Source organism: Cupressus sempervirens, chromosome 1 (genome assembly GCF_028749045.1).
Source record: "Cupressus sempervirens isolate cs-2001-9-10 chromosome 1, ASM2874904v1, whole genome shotgun sequence".
In the NCBI taxonomy this organism is placed as follows: Eukaryota; Viridiplantae; Streptophyta; class Pinopsida; order Cupressales; family Cupressaceae; genus Cupressus; species Cupressus sempervirens.
In genome coordinates, this window is record NC_143118.1 from 430177502 (window position 1) to 430198504 (window position 21003).

Here is a 21003-nt window from a genome sequence, read left to right on the forward strand (position 1 = left end):
CCTCACTGCAAAGATGAAGACACCTTTTCTACAATACAATTGGACTGGTTGCTTCACACTGCAGTAATTAACATATTTGGAGAAGCCACAAACGAGAGGAGATAAACAATTGTCAATTATGGATTCCAGGTAATGGTACAAAATTAAGGCCACCATCTTCCCTTTTCTTAATTTGGTGACTCTTGTTTCCTAACATTTTGTATGTATAAAATTTGAAGATTGGCTCTAGCATTCAGTGCAAGAATATCACTAAATTGGAATGTTCCATGCTAATTTACATATTTTGTCTTCCTGATTGCTGACTGTGAAGGAAAACTTCAAACACCAAAAATGGTGGTTCAACACTAGTTAATACTAAAGAAGTATAGAAAATTATTAGTGATGATTTATTTGCTTTAAATCCACTGTATTTCTTTTAATGCATGAATTCAAAGAGAGTGTGATTGTTTGGTATAACAACAGTCCCCAACATTGAAAGAGTTGGGATAAGAACTGTTGATAAAATAGTTGTAAAATATACAACCTTTTATCTGATTACAGTCGTAAAGTCAACTTCCTCGACTACAGTGCATTATTGATCTGTCTTTGGTAGAAGCCAAAATTGAATATTCAAATGTAAACCCAGCAGATACAACTTAGAGATAAATTGTTGCCATCCATACTCAATGTGTTTTAAAAATCCAGATAAAACCATAATTTTCCCTCCACATTGGTACAAGCTGGGTAGACATCTGAAGAAGCAAAGACTAGAATTGTGTTTCTTCTGAATTAGGAGACGTTTCAGCTTAATAATCCCTTGCAACACCTTTTAGTAGACGGGTTACTTGCATTGCTTATCACGAATATTTTCAGGAGCAAGCAGTTTCACCAATAAGCCTTCTAGTCTTTTGGAACCAGGCCCAGGTTTAAGGATTGTTGGATCGCCTCTCACATGACATGGATCTCTGTTGTCTGTCCCCATACACCATCCCCCAGGTGTGTATTGGCCATTAGAACGACCCAAGAGCTCTTTGTCTATTCTATCTAGAACTGGATCATCCTTGGGAAATTTACGAGCAAATGGAGCACCACTTTGCACCATTTCATCGAAATGTTCCGAGGACAGGACTATGGGATGTTGCTTGGGCGGAGTATCCCATTTTATGAAGTGCAAATCATGATTGATGGTTGTATTCTGAAACTCCTGAGAATTGCAAGCAACAGTGTGAAAATAGCCTTCTGGTGATGAGATGAAGTTTGTATAATACATTAGCACTGTTCGAGGGAGATTGTCCCAACCCCATATACAGAATTCCAAAAAATTACGTGTCAAAACCACCCATGCTGAACCTGCCATAACAAAAAAACTATGTGATCAGTTTTACGCTACAATTTCCTCGAGTGTTGGAATAAGATCCTTCCAAAGACACTTGACCTTTTTAATGAAAAATAAGTATAACTTTTCTCTTTGGCTAAACAGTGAAGTAGATGAATTTCTAAGGTTGTCAGACAATATTTTAATAAAGAAAAAGAAAAGCCAATCATAAAAGGCATTTCCAACTTCACACATGATGATAAGATGCTATACCCTCCAAGCCTCCAACAAAAAACTAGCAAAAGCTTCCTCCTCATTTCAAATTAAAAATCAGAAGACACTACAACCATGTCAAAAAAATGCGAAAGCTGTGTGCATGTGATGTAACAATTTCATTCCTCCATGGAATTGTGTGAGTTCCCTGTAGAATAATGACCATCCATACTGTATTGCTATTCACCTACCAAGTCGCAAGTCCAAGAAGCGAATTTATGTTTATAATCTATACAAACAGACTTAGCATCATTCTCCTATCCACCTTATACTGCTTAGTTTTTCTTTTTTAAAATTAGGAAAAGCTGCTGCAAATGTTTCCATACAGATATCACCATCACTAGGCCTTTATGCTTGAATTTGATGGCTTCAATGTAAGTACAGAAGTTCTATGTGCTGGGTTTAGGATACATACCACTGATTTCCCAAAAAAAACCACGTCTGTACCTAAGTTATTGATACATTTTCCAATCCCTTAAATGAAATCTTACCTTATGGGACTTACTGTAATTTGCCCCAGAATTCCCAAATGAGGTATGGAGTACATTTAGGAATGTAAATTGTCAACTTTAAATCTTGATTTAGAGCCTACAACCAGGTTAGTTGTCATTATGAAAAATGAATAAACATATTATCAGTAGTGTTATAAATATGATTCTAACCAGCTTTATAATATATATAATGTACATGTGGGATTCCCTTGAGGCTTTTCCCAACAACGTATCCACATTATGGAGCCCCTTAGGATATCATATAAGGCACCTTAAGCCTATCCATTCAAGTAGAGCAACCGAGGCTGAGAGGCTGAATGGGTGGTGTAATTCCATGCTTCCAGGCTTGATGGATAGGTTCAAGGGAATCCCACATGTACATTATGTAAATTATAGTGATGATTAAAAATCTATTTATAACATTGCTGGTTATATGTTTATTCATCTTTCAAAATGATAAACTGATTGCATGCTCTAAATCATAATATAAAATTGACAATTTACCTCCTATATATTACTGGATACCTTATTTGAAACCTCTAGGAAAAATTAAAGTTTTTAAGTACCCTAATAAGGGACATTATAATTGGTATCAAAACCTTGATCCTGCCAACCTAAGGATCAAGAGGAAAAGTGGATTAAGGCAAGCCTAAGAACTCAAAGGGCATGTTAAAGAGAAAAGAGGAAATTATTATAAATATATCATTAATATATTTCTCAATATATCATTAATATATTTCTCACACACTTCAAACTCCAAAAACTGAATATTAACTGGACACTCGAATAAACCCCCAACAAACAATTGCAACATTGAAATTAAAGACATCATGTTCCCACAACCATCTAGCTACTTCTGGATTCAATTGTGTGAGATTATTTGCATCCATGTTTCGGATCACACTCTGTGATCCATCATCAGGATGTTGGAGAGCAAACAGGATGAAAAAATGAAGCATGGAGTGTGATCCAAAACATTGATGCAAACAATCTCCCACAATAAAATCTAGAAGCAACTAGACTACAACAACAAAATTTTCTCACTGGAATTTTTTTTAAATACTTGACTTACATATAATAAATGGATACCAAAACAGTTGAAAACCTTGATCGAATGAAGTGCAATTGCAAGCTGTGTATGGGAAAACGCTGAAACTAAGAGGGTCATATGGCAAAGGAGGCTAGTTGGATACTATTTTCAAAAGTTCAAAAAGTAGTCCTCGAATTTTTGTAGATATTGCATTCCTACTTGAAGGAAATGTATAGCCTGTATTTCATAAAAACCTAAAAAGATGAAGCACCCTGTCCTAGAGTAGATGAACTAAACACAGAGAATTCAATCGATCTACCTAGCTTAAGTGTTAAACATTTTGAGAGGCCTTATGAATTACATCTCTTTTATGATTGATTATCAGTTAAGGGATTGTAGTAGAATATTATTAAAATATTGTAAATAGACATTGAGAACAGATTATATAGAAGTAACATAACTTTTTTTACCTGAAAAAGGGAACAATTTGGTAAAGAGAATGAATAATTTGATTTATATAAATACCAATCTGTTCAAGTTCTGATTTTGTTAAACACTGTGACTGGTTTCTAAGCCTAGGAATGCAACTGACCATCTAAAGCTAGGTTCCCTGTCCTCAATAACAATATAAAACCCTGAGAGATAAAGACGGGAATTTTTCGATTTAACTCATGCATATATCTAATGTATGTGAGGATGGTGTTTGTATGTTTTATGAAGACTAGTGCAATGTATTCCTGTAAATTGACTTCAACATATAGATTTAAATTTAATGACTGCTTAACAGAATTCTAAGAAATGGTTTTAGGTCCCAGCCAAGATTGTCTGGGAATATAATTACTAAACTGATAGAATTTTCTAGAGTCCCATACATTTATGTTGTATATACATCCCTTGTGAGATTAGGTTAATCACACTGTGCAACCTTCAACCTTCAGAGACCTCGTCATGTTAATTTTTCAGAATCAGTGCTACATTATTTGGCAAGCATGAAGCTCCTTCATATATTCTTCAAATAGAGAAAAAACTATTTCAAACACTAAAGGTTCAAACTGATATGCAAAAATTATCAGGAAGTGAGAAATGCTGAAACTCAAAAAGACCTCTTCAAAGAAATAATTTCTACAGACTAATCCAGAGTGGTAAGGTCTGAGAATAATGCACTAAGCTTCCACCTCAGAGGACAGCCTTCTCCTACAAAACCTCAATTTCCTTACCCTTGACTAGAATAAATTAGTGAGATCTTGATCACGGATTACAGGCAAAATAAAAGGGTCATATGTGTGTACCTTTCTTCTAATCCTCATCTTAATGCATGGGAAGTTCCTCTAACTACTATTCCTTGTAGATGCAGAGGGGTATATTGATTTCTGGATTTACAATGTTATTGCAAGATGACCTGTGATCTTCCTCTCGGCAAATGAGAGAAAACTTATCTTAAACTAATTAATAGGCAACTCTCAACCAAATTTATAAATTGAAGTAATATCAGAGTCACAAAGCAAAAGCTAATTACATCACTAATACCTGAAAATTATAGTTTCTAATATTAACAGTTCATTCTGGGAGGCCGACTTGGCCAAGAGAAAATAGTTACCTGACGTTTAAGTAGCCGACTAAAGATGGTAATTTAACAGTATTATGAAGACAGTGGTTGGTAAAAGGGAGCAATTAGCAATAAGGAATGCATCTCGTAGACAAGTTGTGTCTTTTTTAATGAATGGGTATGAATTGTTGACCTTTTGTCCCTTAGGGATTATAAATATACAAAACCTGATTGTGGGAAGGTATCAAAGAAGAGGAAATAGGCATTCAATCAAGCAAGAGATTTGCAGTCTCATAATTAATAAATTCGACAGCAGTTTATATATTGATCAATTATTTTAGTCTGAAGTATATAATACATGACATCACGATTTGGCTGATTTGTTATTTAGCTTCCATTTGGTAGAAAGTAGTAATGTATGCAGATAACATATTGCTCTGTATGTGTGTGCATGTGTGCATTTTTAATTATGATAAGATCCCTTTAAAGCTTTCATCCAATCTACCATCCTGTTATGGAGGGGAGAACATACATTCGAGTAGCACAAGGTTCCATTCAAGTAGAGCAACCCCGACTGGGCTGGGACGCCTAATGGCAGGTGTCATTCCATGATCCTGGGCTTGATGGATAGGCTTGAGGCCCCTTTTATGTTCTCCCAAGGGGCTCCATAATGCGGATTAGTTGTTGGGAAAAGCCTTAAGGAAATACCACATTTACATTGTGTAAATTATAATGATATTTAGAAATCTATAAATAACATTGCTGGATATATGTTTATTTGTCTTTCATAATGATAATTAACTTGAATGCAGGCTCTAAATCAAGATATAAAGTTGACAATTTACATTCCTAAATATACTCCATACATTGTTTGAGAATTCTAGGACAAATTACAGCAAAGTCCCAATAGGGCACATTTTACAACCTTAGCACCATTCTCCTATCCACCTTATGGCTAAGGTTTTCTTTTTTAAATTAGGTAAAGCTGCTACAAATGTTTCCATACATGGCTAACAGCCTTTTTTCTTTTTTAAATTAGGTAAAGCTGCAACAAATGTTTCTATACAGGGCTAACAGCCTGTCACATAAATCACCATCACTAGACCTTCATGTTTGAGTTTGACGACTTCAGTGTCACATACAGAGTTTCTATGTGCTGGGTTTAGTATTCAACCACTAATTTCAAAAAAAAAAAAAAAAAATTCTGCACCTAAGTAATTGATACGTTTTCCAATCCCTAAAAGCAGGATGTGATTCATTGGATGAGAATTAGCGGTTATCCCATAACAAAAAGGGTTTTCTCCAGGACTTCACCTCTTACCATTCACCAATGGCATCCACAAGCTTCATGACTTCAAGGTTGTATTAAGTTCACCCTCATTTTTGTAAACAAGTGATATAAACATTTACTTAGTTGCCCACTGTATTTTCTACTTCTGTAAGCTAAACTTCTGCACTTGTATGTAGCCTTGTATGCCAAGTTTAATGCAAGAAAGTGGACAAATTGCTCATCCCATTTGATGAAGTATAGTAAATATGCTACAGAGAAATTTAAAAAGTTAGGAAGAACTCAGAATGCAAAAAGTTGTTAAATAATTTACAAGACTTTTTTATGCCTAAATGACCACCAACACGTATTCAAATAGCATGTCATTTGTGCTTTGTGCTACGCATGCAATAGTTAAACAGAACATCAAGGTAGAAAATAAGCACATAGTTGAGTGAAATGATCAGATTGTGCATGCTGAGAATGCTCCTTGCAAACAAAAATGGAAGTTGATAATTGTTCGCACCAATTAAAAAATTTAAACTTGAAAGGAAATTTTGTGAGCGTATTTCTAGCAACCTATATGTAAGAATTATCTCCAAGCTTGCAAACATATGAATAAAATATCTTGAGATTGGTTGTGAATTAAAACTAAAAACTTGTCTTGAAAATAAAAAGTACTTCATGTACTGCCTGAAATTGTTATGTAGAATAACTAAGTTACCAGATTTACTCCTGGAAGATGAAGTTCAAAAGTCAGTTCCGTGCGAAATCGGATTCAGTTTGAATTTGCTCAAAATTCTGCAAGTCAAGTAAATTTGCTGAAGATTGTCTCAGAAGAACCCAGTAAGAATGTTGGGCAAATTTGGAAGACTCTTGATTTGGATGGAAGAATCCAATATGAATTTGGGGCAAATTTGACTGAACATCATTTTTATTGACTTTTTCAAAAAGATTTTTTGCCGAATTAGGTCTATTCGACCCTTCAATCCTAAAAGTGACCACTAAAAAGACCAAAAGGTTTCTCTATGTCATTTGTGCATTTGTGAATGAAAAGAAAAACTTCTTGTCGCTGCACATATACACACACACACACACACACACAAAGACATATGTATATATATATATATATATATATATATATATTAGAAAAAATCTTGTATGAACAAGCCCAAAAAATATCTGTACCCAACCAAAAAAACTGGACAAATTTAGAACCCAAATCTCAAACATGCGAATCTGAATCGGCACCTTAGTAAAATAACAATGAAGTTATGTTTTCGCTTTTTTGAGGTTGGGTGTACTCCTAGATATTTCGGATTTTAATTTAAAAGCATAAAAGAATAAATACAGATTTCCTCTCAATAATTTTAAATGTAATGTCCCCACTTCTGATGTTTAGTATTACCCGATCCTTAATGAATAAACATACACACGAGTTAATAGATTTCCATACAAATATAAATGAAACAAAATATATCTAGGTCCCATGATAAGTCCCACTTAATCCTTAGGAAGAGTTTGTAATCAGGTCCCTAACTCTCTTGGTAGGACCTCCAGGGGCTCTACTTGCCTCATGGCGAATCTAGACAGTCCTCAGCTATTCTGCCATCTCATATGACCTGTCTCTCCTAAGGCCTCCAAGATTATCGTCATTTGGTATATCCATCCTAAGTCTTGGCCTTACGTATGCCCACCAAGGTGTATCCCTCTTTACATATGCACATGTTGATGTTATTAACCACTACCACTCTATACTGTCTCTAAGAGTTATTGAAATCTCTCTCTGGATTTCATTTTGGAATCTTAACATTCATCAAAAATGTCCTCCACCAGGCATGACTTAGATCTTATTCTTAATTAGCAAACATAACTGTTTTTTCCAAATTAAAGTACATCCACTTAGTTGTCAAGAACTGAGTCTGATCCGATATCTTTGTGTTTGTTATCGTTCTTCTATTTGGAATAGAGATTGAATTCCTTTGAATCTTATATTACTTCTCTAAAGATGGAATTGACCTTCTATTCGTTGAGGTTGGCAGTTCTCTGTTTTGAAGAAGATGGCGTTGTTGATTGTTCAAGTATGATTCAAATACTTCAGACTAAGGTGCAGCTTTATTATAAAGAATGTCTCAGTTGATGATGATTAATCTCCCTTGATATTGCTGATTTTGTTGTTGCTTGTCTTGTTTAATGGCAGATTCTTGTTACAGTTCTCTCTTTATTCAGATCTTAAATCCTCTTAACCAATCCTCCTTAGCCTTTTCTGCAAGTCCTCTTTTTCTATTCAGTGTTCTCCCTTCCTTTGTATGATTTGAAAGGTAATCATCTTGTGCTCGACAAATGATGAAAAGATTTGACTGCTGTATTTGCCTCTTGTTCGATTTGAGTTAACCTATGTTCCCCAGGGATGCGTACCCGGCCTAAAACCCAACGTTTCGGGGACGAGGACGTCCCAAGTACAGGGGGATGGGTATGGGACATCCCCCAACCATCCCCAAAAACCCAAAATTTGTAGGGGACATTTCCGAAATGCGGGGACGCATGGGGGAAAAAAGGGGGACGGCCAGCCGTACCCAATACAGAAAGGGGACGACTAGCCGTCCCCCAATTGTACTGAGTACGGCCGGCCGGCCCCCTTTTCTGTTTGCATGAAAATTTAAAAACTTAACATTAAAAAATGTTTTAAAGCCTCCAACTTGGTTGGCTAGGTGAACCCCACCCCTCGAAATGCCCTAAAAGGTTTATACTCCACACATTTAAGTTGTTTTAACATTTGTTTGGTTTTCATTTTGTGTTGCAGCTGGTTGGAGTTTTCATTTTGCAAGTAGAGGAGGTGATATTTTTGCTTTCAAGAGCTTGACCAAAGGTTTGATCTTCTATTTTGTGCACCAAGTAAGTATGAAACTCTTTATGCTTCCCTCTATCATTTTTTAAATATATTTGCAGCTTGCAAAGTCTGATTTTTTTATTATTTTTCATTGTTTCAGCTCATATATCTATTGCATATTTAAACACAATGAGCAGCAATGGGAGTACGATTAGTAGTAGTGAAGAAGAAACTGTAGTAGGGGTTGATGTTGCTAGTAGTGACACTAGGCAAAAATCCGATCCTAAAGCTAATTTGTTTAAATGCCCTTCAACCATTATGAAGAATTTTGCAAAAGGTCCTTTCAATAAGAAAAAACCTCTTCTCCAATATGTCACACCTCCGCCAAAAGATAAAAAGAATTTGGGAGGGACTAGAGTGTGGAATTGTCATGTTTGTCTTGATGATTTTAGGAGCAGCTATACAAGAGTGAAGTCACATTTTTTAGGTGCTTCATGCCAAGGAGTCAAAGCTTGTCCTAACTTGACTGATGAACAAAAATTAGAATGCCAAAGATTGCACTTAGAGGCTGAAATGGAGTGGCAAAATTTGACAGTGACATCACCATCTACTGCTTCACAATCATCTAGGCATATGTCATCTGCCATTGGTACTAGTGGCAGCCCTACTAGTTCTAGAGGGAAGGGAAAGATGAGCAGTGGTGAGAAGGGCCCGGTGGAAAGTATGTTTAATGCACAGGCAAAGGAAAAGTGTGAGGCATCCATTGATAGATTTTTTGTTGCTAATGGTATCCAATATAATGCAGCCCATTCCACTTATTATAAACAAATGGTGAAAGATATTTTGCGCATGAATTCCTCATTTGTACCCCCTGGTGAGCATAAGCTACGAACCACTATCTTAGATGAAGAGTACTCAAAGGTTGCTTTGTTATTTGAGAATATGAAACACACTTGGGTTAAGAAGGGCTGCTCTATTGTGATGGATGGGTGGACCGATGTTAGACATCGGCCACTCATCAATATCATTGTCACATCCCCTGCTAGCTCTTTTTTTTGAAAGCCGTAGATTGCTGAGGAAAGAAGAAGGATGCAAAATTCCAGTTCACCATTTTGAGAGATGCCATAGAGGAGATTGGGTCATCTAGTGTTGTACAGGTTATCACAGATTCTGCACCTGTGTGAAAATCAGCTGGTTTGATGATAGAGGGTGCTTATAGGCACATCTTTTGGACCCCTTGTTGTGTTCATTCCTTGAACAATGCATTGAAGGACATGGGGAAGATTGAATGGATAAAACCGGCGGTGCTAGAAGCTAGAGAAGTGCAAATGTTTATTTGCAACCACCACACTTCACTTGCTCTATTCAGGTCCTTCTCTGATAAGGAGTTCCTCAAACCAGCCGAGACAAGGTATGTCAATTTTAATTATAGTTTACTTTTAGTTTGTTTTAACTTTAACTTATTTAAAAAAATTATTTATAAGTTTACTTACATGTGATGCTTTTAGTTTTAATTTTAATCATTAATGTTTGAGTTTAAATTTTTAATTTTTAATTGTTGCTATAGGTATTGCACATATTTCATCTTGATGGAGAGGATGATTGAGGTGTATGAGGCCTTTCAATTGATGGTGGTGAATCTAGAGTGGGGACGATAGTCTAATTCTAAGCCTTTTGAAGGAAAAGCAGTGAGGCAAAGGATCCTTGATGAGAGTTGGTGGTCCACAATGAAGTAAGTTGCTGATTTTTAAATTTACTATTAGTCTTTTGCTTGCTGATTTTCCTACTAATAGTCTTAAAATTCTTAAAATTATAATTTTTATTTTTATTTTTGTTTGCATCTGGCAGATATATTTGCTCTATCATAGCACCCATTGTAAATGTCATTAGATATGCTGATACTGACACTCCTAGTTTGGGAGAGATCTATGAGACTATTGACAGCATGTTGGGTAAGATGAAGAGAATTGTTGCAGCAAAGGATCCTACATTGGGGTTTTATGAAGAGCATATTAGGCCTATTGTGACGCAGAGGTGGAACATAATGAATATTCCACTTCATATGGCAGCCTTTGCTCTAAATTCCAAATGATATGCACAGTTGGGTGGAAGGGGCCTCCCATGTGATGATCCTGAGGTTTTGGATGGCTTCACAAGAGCAATTGATAAGATGTATTCAGCTCAAGATGCCTCTACTCTTCGTGCACAGTTCCTTGACTTCACCAACCTTCGTGGCCCAAACTTGGGTAAGCCACAAGCAAGGTTGGATAGAGTTGTTTTGGCACAGAAAGATCCTATTGGATGGTGGACCTGGCATGGGAGAGATACACCTGAGTTAAAATTACTTGCCAGTTGCCTCCTTTCACAAGTTGCCAGTTCCTCAGCTGCAAAGAGGAATTGGTCAACATATTCATATATCCGCTCTATCAAGAGGAATAGACTTACCTCTAAAAGAGTGGAGAAGCTAGTGACAATGCATCATGCTCTTCGACTTGCCAATCGTCAGACTCTAGAGTATAGGCAGACACCAGCTTTGCGATGGGATGTTGAGCCTGAGGATGTGGCCCAGATAGATGAGGATGACACAGGACCAGGATTGGTTGGGGTTCCATTAGATGAGACTACGCTTCCTGTGGAGGATGATAGTGATGAGGACTATGATTTTGATGCCATGGCAGTAGAGGCGGAATAGGAGCAGCAGTCTGCTTCATTTTTCTATGTTTTTCTTTTTATGTTGAACATAAACATGATTATGATACATTGATAATTTGATACTTATTACTTTATGGCAGCCCTCTACCCTTTGGGCCTATAGCTTTGGGCATATTTTGATTTTGATTTTCAGATTTATCATGCTTATCATTATGACATTATGATATTGACAATTGTTAATGTTCATTGTTCAATGTTCACTGATATTGATATGCATTTTGACAATTGGGTACTAAAATTGGATATTATTTCCTATATGGCATTCAAATGTTGTATGTTATGGTTCTATAATGTTTAAATGAAATGCTTTGTGCTTAGTTTCATATGAATGACATGTATATTTGCAAATTTCGATGTATATTTTAAAATTTCCCTATACATATATATAGCCATCCCCGTTTGCCGTCCCAGAAACCCATCCCGCCACCCCTGTTCCAAAAACTCGGGGGAACATAGGAATTAACACTATTTGTTGATGAATAATCAACCTTCTTACTTGTTTCTGTATTTGGTGTTATACGATGGATTAGTGATGTTTTCTCCTTGTTCATATCAAAACCAATCTGAATTGAATACATATCCTATTCCATTTCCCCCTTATCTGATATTGGATGGTTTGTTATATCTCATCGATGGGGTGATAAGACACGATGCCAAAGGATGTGACTCAAGTCTGCTTCTTTAAGAGATCGCACTACTTCATTATTAGGACTAATTGCTTTGCTTTAGTGATACTATCCACTATATTATTTGACATTAAACACTCCATAGCCACAAGTTACTGATATATTATAACATAAGATTGGTCCTCTCAATATCAAATCACAGCCATGGTATTAACTAATATGCTCCCTTCTTACCAAAAAGTATAATTGATGTTAGTTGGCGACAGTGTGCTTGAACACTTTGACTGCATTGAAATCTAGTGATAGTAGAATGGTTGATTGATCTTTGTTTGTCTTCAATCATCCTTTGTGTTGTCTTCATGTATTTTCGATATCTTTCAATAATTATGTGTGATAGATAATTACAACCAATATTCTTATGCATTATCCTTCAAAAATCGATCACCACATACTTACAGCCATGTATGCCACCTCATCATTGTTGCTTGTTGATTGACCATGTTAAAGTTTGCAGCTGCGATAGAGATCTTTATCTCTCGAAATCTAGACGTTATTACTGTTATTGTCATCTTCAGCTGAAAAGGTCACTGAAGTTTAATTTGTAATATTAAACATAAATGACATGTGTCATTCACATGCATTGAGGCATGACTATCTGAAGAGTTATAATTAATTATAGGAGTTATGGGAATCTCAAGAGACCTTCGGTTATAATGTGAAGAGTCTCTCCTCCTATTGTTATATATTTGCACCAAGCAAAGGATATTGTATACTTGAATTTTATTCTCAATAAAATGATCTTTTGTTGTGTGGTTGGGTTTTTCCCTTCATTCTCTAAAGGTTTTCCCAGAATATTTATGGTGTTTGTTGTTTCAGTTTTGGACTCTTTTCTTTTTCTTGTTGATCATCATTGACTTCTGGGCTCAAGTTTCAACATGGTATCAAAGCCAGTTAGATGACAACAATCACTTGACATGCAAAAAGTAGCTTCATTTTTTTTTATCCTGTTCAAAGGTAAAGAGATTGATACCTATCCTGGTTCAAGGTTCCTTAACTGAATGTATCTGAGATAATTTATTGTGTGTTGCTTTTGTCCTGTTCTGCACTATTATGTATCTATGTTTGATCCCCTATCCTTTGATTTGAGTTTTGTATTACATATGGATAGCATACTCTTGTCAATGATCAAGAGTTCTGATTATATGCATGCTTGTGTGGTTGATCGGAAATTTATTTATTTTCATAATCTTTTTGCTTGAGTTCTAACGGCAAAATATTCTATAGAAGTTTCTTTCCACGAATGCCGTGTTGATTGCTACTTCTGAGTTTTGATGTTTTGGCTCTTTCACCATTACTGTGGGTCTCTTATGTGGCTTGTCAATTTTGATGACAATTGATATATGTGTTTTGTCGATGTAGATGCCATTGGTTCTTGAAATACTGAAGACATTGGTATTCGTTGGGTCATATTTGATCTGTGCACATGTGGGCTTGATCATCTTCCTATGTGTCTTCCCATCTTGGAAGTCTCAACATTTTTTGTGTTTTGTTTGTTCTAAAGATGCATAGTTTCTATCTTATTATTGTCGCCTTATGAGAAACCGTTACTTGGAGGTGTCAACCATCCATTATAACCATCGACTCTTGGTCTTTTATGCAACCTACTTGTTTTTTAATGATTTGCGATGGATATTTAAATATTTCATGCTCCCATCTTCTTGTTTGAATCTCAACTCAGCACCCACCTTGGTTGTGTCACAAGAACGATTGACACTTCCCTGGAAATTCTGCCTAAGAGAAATTCATGCTCCATTGTGAATAAAACCCGTATTGAGATATATTTCCTGTATTGTATTGGTTCAGTGCATGGCTTGCAAAGATTGGCAATGGTAGTATTGTGCTATACAGGTATTAATGGATTATGTTTCTAAACTTTATGTCTGTTTGAGATTAGAGAATACTACTGCCATGATCAGAGCCATCGAATTTTCTTGGAATGGAATTCTTTGTGCTTGTCGTATTTGGTTATTCTTTCCTATTGTGTCTTCCTTTTTTCTCATTCCTTTGTTTTAACATTTTTTTTGCTATTTTTATATGTTGTTTATAGTGTCAATCTTATAATTTGTCTCTGATCCTTCTACTAACAGAATCTGCGTTCAACTTGGCGGAGGGATCGATTTTAAAATTATGATGACTATCCATATCCAGTTATCTCTCGTGTAATTTGGTCTGTATATTTGATTTTGCAGAGCCAATTGATACTCTTTTTCCCAGACATAGAGGAGATTTTTTTCTTCTTGTTTTGAGTTTGGTGGAATCAGAGGAAATTTTTTATGCAATGGGTGGGGAGTTTGAATCTCTAGTAGAGACCGCATCAGGCGCTGCAGGAGGGCTCCTTAGTACAACCATATTGTATCCATTGGATACATGCAAGACCAAGTATCAGGCAGAAGTTCAGGCTGGGGGTCAACAAAAATACAGACATTTTTAAGAAGAAAAGTTAGCGTATTTATTTTCCCTCTGTGGACAAGCTATTTTCAGATAAGTATTTCCTTTTATTATTCATATGGTATTTTAATAGTAAAATATATTTTGATGTCATGAACATTACATTGGTTATAGAGGCACAAATCAGAATCTCTTGTGTGTGTATATCTATGTGTGGCTTGAGATAAATATTTATGATGGATTGATTAATCTCCCATGGTTGTAGAGCGCATTCTGATTGATGAGAGATTGATGAACATGAGTGTTGATTGTAATCATGGGGAGATATTTTTTTGTTCAGGGGAAGCTTGTGATACTTAAGAGGGAAATCTTGACTTTTAGAGATATTTTAGCTTCAGAGGGAGGCTTCATAATTAAGAGGGAGTGCTTATGGAATCCCCTTCATTTTCATATATGCGTATAATGCTTGTGGTATTTGAAAAATTTGAGACTTAAATGGAACTAAGTCTTATTTTGTTATGCATATTCTTGTGTGAATAAATGAGCTTGTAAGATCAGCTATGATAACTCTTTCACTATGCGATAGTGAACATCATGTTGAGAGAGTCCATGATGTCATCATGTTGAGAGATTCCATGATGGGAGTTGGATGTCATGTTGAGAGATTCTATGACAGGTCACGTTGAGAGAGTCTGTGATAAAAGGCTTAGCTGAGTCTTACATATCTTTTCATGTTGAGTGATTCCATGAATATGAGTAATTGTTACAGGTATTCATGTTGAGTAACTCCATGAATTGTGTTTTGAATTTGTATAATCAGAATTTATCATGGACATTTTTTTTGTTACAATTTTGTGTGACTGCTAAAGATCTCTCTCTTGGTAAGAGGGAGTGTTAAAATTTGTAGCTGCGATAGAGATCTTTATCTCTCAAAATCTAGACGTTATTACCGTTATTGTCATTTTCAGCTAAAAGAGTCACTTAAGTTTAATTTGTAATATTAAATGTAAATGACATGTGTCATTCACATGCATTGAGGCATGAATATCCGAAGTGTTATAATTAATTATAGAAGTTATGGGAACCTCAAGAGACCTTCGGTTATAATGTGAAGAGTCTCTCCTCCTATTGTTATATATTTGCATCAAGCAAAAGATATTGTACACTTGAATTTTATTCTCAATGAAATGATCTTTTGTTGTGTGGCTGGGTTTTTCCCTTCAATCTAAGGGTTTTCCCAGGATATTTCTGGTGTTTGTTGTTTCAATTTTGGACTCTTTTCTTTTGTTGTTGATCATCACCGATTTTTGGACTGAAGCTTCAACAAACTATACTAGTCATTGATTAGTTTAATTTTATTGATGTTGCCTCCTTATTCTTAATCAATGCTCAAGTGATTTTCCTTGGCAGAGAAGATTTTCTTGAACGAGTACTAATCCTCATCAATAAATATGCAGAATGGAAATTAATAATGAAGAAATTGCTTAAGACCCTTCTTAAACAGTAAATGTTTGAGATTTACAAAGGAGACCTAAACTTTAAAGTGTTTCCTTGTGGAACTCAATGGCTATAAAAAAGAAACTACAGCCAAGAAAGGAAAAAGTTTAAATCCATGAAATTGCTGGAAATGCACAAGGCCTTATTGTTCTTACAAGCAAAATGACTGAAAATGAAGCAGTAGCTGAAATCTTATCCAATTATTCTGATCAAAAAAAATTGTGGCTGTTAAAATTGGAAATCCTCTTCAAGTGAAAGTTCCAGCAAAGAAAAGGGAAAATATTGTGAGGAAACTTTCAATTCATGCACTAGTGCAACTATTCCAGAAGCACGTGTATACGAAATAGATAGAAACTGAAAGTGTTATATTTTGCTAAGAAATCAAGGTTTTAAAGCACTTTTGCCAGGTTTGTCTTGAAAGTAAATAGTAGGTGTAGAAATCCTTCATCATTTCAATGAAGGCGGTAGAAAGAATTGCTATAGCACCCCAAAGTAAAATGAATTGAACCTATGCATTGTCTTCCATTAATAGCATTTCCTGAGACACCATTGGTCATCAATTAATATAAGATCAACCAGGCTTCCTTCCAGAATGTGCCGACTTAATAGTGGATTACGTGCGTGTAAACTAAAGATAGTAAAATCTCTATTATAATAGCAGTATGAGAGCTACTTTCCAGGCCTTGTGAAAGACACCCTAACAAAGAAGATTTTCTCGAACGAGTACTAATCCTCATCAATCAATATTCAGAATGGAAACTAATAATGAAGAATTTGCTTAAGGCCCTTCTTAAACAGTAAATGTTTGAAAATTACAAAGGAAACCTAAACTTTAAAGTGTTGCCTTGTCGAAATTAAAGGCTATAAAAAAGAAACTACAGCCGAGAAAGGAAAAGGTTTGAATCCATGAAATTGCTGGAAATGCACAAGGCCTCAATGATAGTCCTTACCAACAACATGACTGAAAACCAAGCAGTGGCTGAAATCTTATCCAATTATTCTGATCAAAAACTTTTTGTGGATGTTAAAATTCGAAATCCCCTTGAAGTGAAACTTCCAGCAAAGAAAAGGGAAAATATTGTGAGGAATCTTTCAATTCATGCACTAGTGCAACTATTCCAGAAGCACAGGTAGACGAAACAGATAGAAAATGAAAGTATTGTATTTCGCTGAGAAATCAAGGTTTTTAAGCACTTTTGCCAGGTTTGCCTTGAAAGTAAATAGTAGGTGTAGAAATCCTTCATCATTTCAATGAAGGCAGTAGAAAAAATTGCTATGGCACCCCAGAGTAAAACGAATTGAACCTATGCATTGTCTTCCATTAACAGCATTTTCAGAGACACCAATGGTCATCAATTAATATAAGGTCAACCAGGCTTCCTTCCAGACATTGCCAACTTAATAGTGAATTATATGTGTGTATAATAAAGACAGTAAAATCTCCCCATCTAAGGTAGTCAAGCTGGCCATTTGTCGAAAGATGCACTGTTTGGCAAAAGAATTAAGTTTCAATAAGTATTTCAAAAGGCTAGGAATTCTCCAGCACCTAGATCTACAATCGTTTTCCAAGTAAACCAGATTAAGAAAAGTTAGCGGTACAAAACCTGAAGGAAGAACCCTGGCATTATGAATCAATGTTACTACATTATTGAGCAGGAGTAAATCATTTATGCAGAAACATACTGGTTATTGAATAATATGTCAATAGTGTATGGACATGTTATTCATGAATAAATCAACCATGTCCAAATAATATACATTTGCAGGATCATGTCTGCTATATCATGACATAGTTGTCAAGTATTCAATCAGTTAATATGTCATTTACTCATTGATTATGAAGATAGTTACACATTGGTTAGTGTTGGTCCTACCACATGTCAGTATCCTGGGTGGGGGCAGGGGGGGGGGGGGGCGGGCGCGAGGGGGTGGTGAATCAATGTACTCACTGGTTTCAACTTTTTACGCTAAATCACACTTCACACTTATCTACGGGTTTATATTGGTTATTACTTAATCAGTCAGAATTAAGCTAAAACGAAGAATATGAAAATAGCAACACATAACACACTATTTATCTCCTAGAAACCAAGCTAGAGTAAAAAGTTAAAAACTATTACAAAGTAATTGGTAAATATTTGCTTAAAATTAATAGAGACCTAGAGGTCAATACATACAAAAGAATAAAACAATGTTTCCGAAGATAATGATCATAAAGACTAGAAACATTCTATTCTAGCTAAAAGAAAGCTAACAAATAACTACAGACCAACTAATATTATAAACATTCTAATATTTACAATAGATTACAAAAATAGATAACCATTAACTAATAATAGAAGCTTGTCTATTATCGTAATACCCTACCTTAATGGTTAATCTATCCACAACACCAAGTTGTCCTCTAAATTTAACAAACTTATCAGGACCAAAAGGCTTGGTGAGAATGTTTGCAGTCATAGCTAAGTCCGAGAATCACCAGAATCAGTAAGTCGAAAAAGACCATGATCCTCAAGACCCACTGCAACAATAGACTAAGTCGTCCTATCAATGATGCTACACTGATATGAACTAAAGGTGACATCCAACTGTGAAAAATGTCGCAGCAACTGACTGACTGAGAGTAGATTTAGTTCCAACCCTAGAATGTAGTACACATCGAGGAAAATGAGATTCCTCCCAACAGACATAATCTTAATGTTTCCTTTGCCAACAACGGCGTACTCTTCTCTACCACCAAAAATAACAGAATCTGAATAAGTATGGTAATCAGTGAACTAGTCTCTTTGATGGGTGAAATGACGAAAGGCCCCTGAATCAATGTACCAAGTAGACAACTTCACATGATCTATAGGTCTTTTAGCCATCAAGACATGAAAGGCAGATTTCATCTGCTTAGTGTGTTCTACATTGTTTGTTTTGGGCTATGGACCCGATTGCTTAGATTGGGCAGCTAAGCAGTTCTGACATTCAACCTTCATGTGACCAAACTTATGGCAATAGTTGCATTGAATGTTCTTCTGGGAACCTTCTAAATCTGGAGCAAAGGATTTCTGTTGAGACTTGCCTTTATCCTTCTGCAAGGATTTAGCAGCAAAGGCTTACTCTGTGGAGGTGGAGCTGGAACTGCTACCAAACTATTGTTTCCAGCGATCTTGTTGAAGCAGAAGTCTATAGAGATCCGTGAACTTGAAATCAACACCAGAAGACATAATGTTGAGAGTCTTGATAAAAAGCTTGTAAGACTTGGGTAAACTCCGGAGAGTGATAACCACAATGTCCTCTTCCTCCATCTTGCGACCAATGGCAAGCAATTGATCAAATATTTCCTGATTCCTGTTTAGGTGAGCCTGGAGCAATGTTCACTCATCCATGATAATAGAAAATAGAGTGTTCTTGAAAAAGAAAGCTTTGCTTTTGTCGATGAAGATTCTTGAGATGTGCCCATATCTCGACAGCTGTCTTGTCAGATGGAATCTAAAAGAGCACACATCAACTATGGATAATTTGAGAAGCATCCCCGCCTCCCAATTATTCAGATCCCATGTATCCTAATCAGTACCAAGGGTAGTCAGACGTTGTGTAACACCCAGAACAATTTGATTAGTATTCTGATATTCAAAAATTGCTATTATCCGCTACTTCCAAGTGCCATAATTCCAACCATTGAATTTTGAATTGCTCTCGAGCAGAATATTAGTCAAAGATGCCATACCATGGTTTTTGATGAAAAGCGTGAAAAACTATGAAGTTACATACTTCAAGGCAAAAAAATGGAAGACCAAGAAAATTTGAAGGGGTACCCAGAAGAGAGCTCAAAAAACCGAGAAAGAATATGTTGTTAGTTTCTGGATCTACTAGCTCAACAATCGAGGCACCCAAAAAAGAAGATGACAACCCAATTGAGATCTTGAAAAACTTACCAAGAATCTATAAAAAAAAATTGATTCGATACAGAAAATTAGGGTTTCGAAAAAAAAAGCCCTACTGCAAGAAAACCACAAAAAATGGCAGAAATGTGCAAAAAAACAAACGGCAGTTGCAGAAAAATAGTCGTAAAAAGCAAATATCACAAAAAATAATTACGAAAAAAATATTGTTCTGATAATTTCAAACAAGAAATTATAATATTTTTTGAAAAAATTCAAAGAATTGGCTATGATACCATATTACAAAGTAATTGATAAATATTTTCTTAATATTAACAGAGACCTAGAGGTCAATATATACAAAAGAATAAAACGATGTTTCGTTAGGAAATGGTCGTAAAGAATAGAAACATTCTATTCTAGCTAAAAGAAAGATGAAAGATAATAGATAACTACAGACTAACTAATATTAGAAACAGTCTAAGATTTACAATAGATTACAAATAGATAACCATTAACTAATAATAGAAACTTATCTATTTTCGTAATAAAAACCACGGTGTGTGAGTCGATCCTCACAAAGCTTGCACTCTCCTGAAGTGTGTCTGGTCAAGAGCTTATTCCTATTAGAAGTTACAAAAAGACATTGTTAAGTGCCATCGGGTTAAGGGATTTTGATAAGACCTAGTAAAATTTACCCTGTTAGGAGCAACCTAGTTAAAGGACTTTAGAACACAAGTTAATGTGTCACCCTGTTAGGGGATTTGTACAAAGAACCTATTAGGGTCCACCCTCGATGAGATTTACTGTTGTAAAGATTAGTAAACAACAGGAAATGATCTAACAAGTAGTTACTACATTGAGCTTGAAATAGATCTTTCTTCAGCTCTCTTGACTTGTGTGGAACTATGCTCTACCTTCTCTTGGCTCTACAACTTCAGACCACAATCACTTGTGGGCTTGGCTCTCCTCGCTCTTGCCACAATAACCTTGTGTTGCCTATGCTTACTAGCTTCTCCTCAACACTATAACTTCTTTGAAGGTGACTTCTTCCTTAACACTCTCCTTCACTCCTTCAGATTCCACTTAGCTCAACTCTTCTGGCTCTTTAGCTAATCAC

The 21003-nt window shown here is 35.7% G+C and overlaps 1 protein-coding gene across 1 annotated transcript in view; it reads right to left on the bottom strand.

Moving 5' to 3' along the window:
• Nucleotides 1-363: 363 nt before the first annotated feature.
• Nucleotides 364-21003, bottom strand: part of LOC149578115 (beta-glucuronosyltransferase GlcAT14A-like) — a 30168-nt gene continuing 9528 nt past the window's right edge. The window contains exon 4 of the mRNA XM_089827578.1: nt 364-1329. Coding sequence (XP_089683704.1) covers nt 821-1329 — 509 coding nt within the window. The 3' untranslated portion in view covers nt 364-820. The remainder of the gene's footprint in view (nt 1330-21003) is intronic.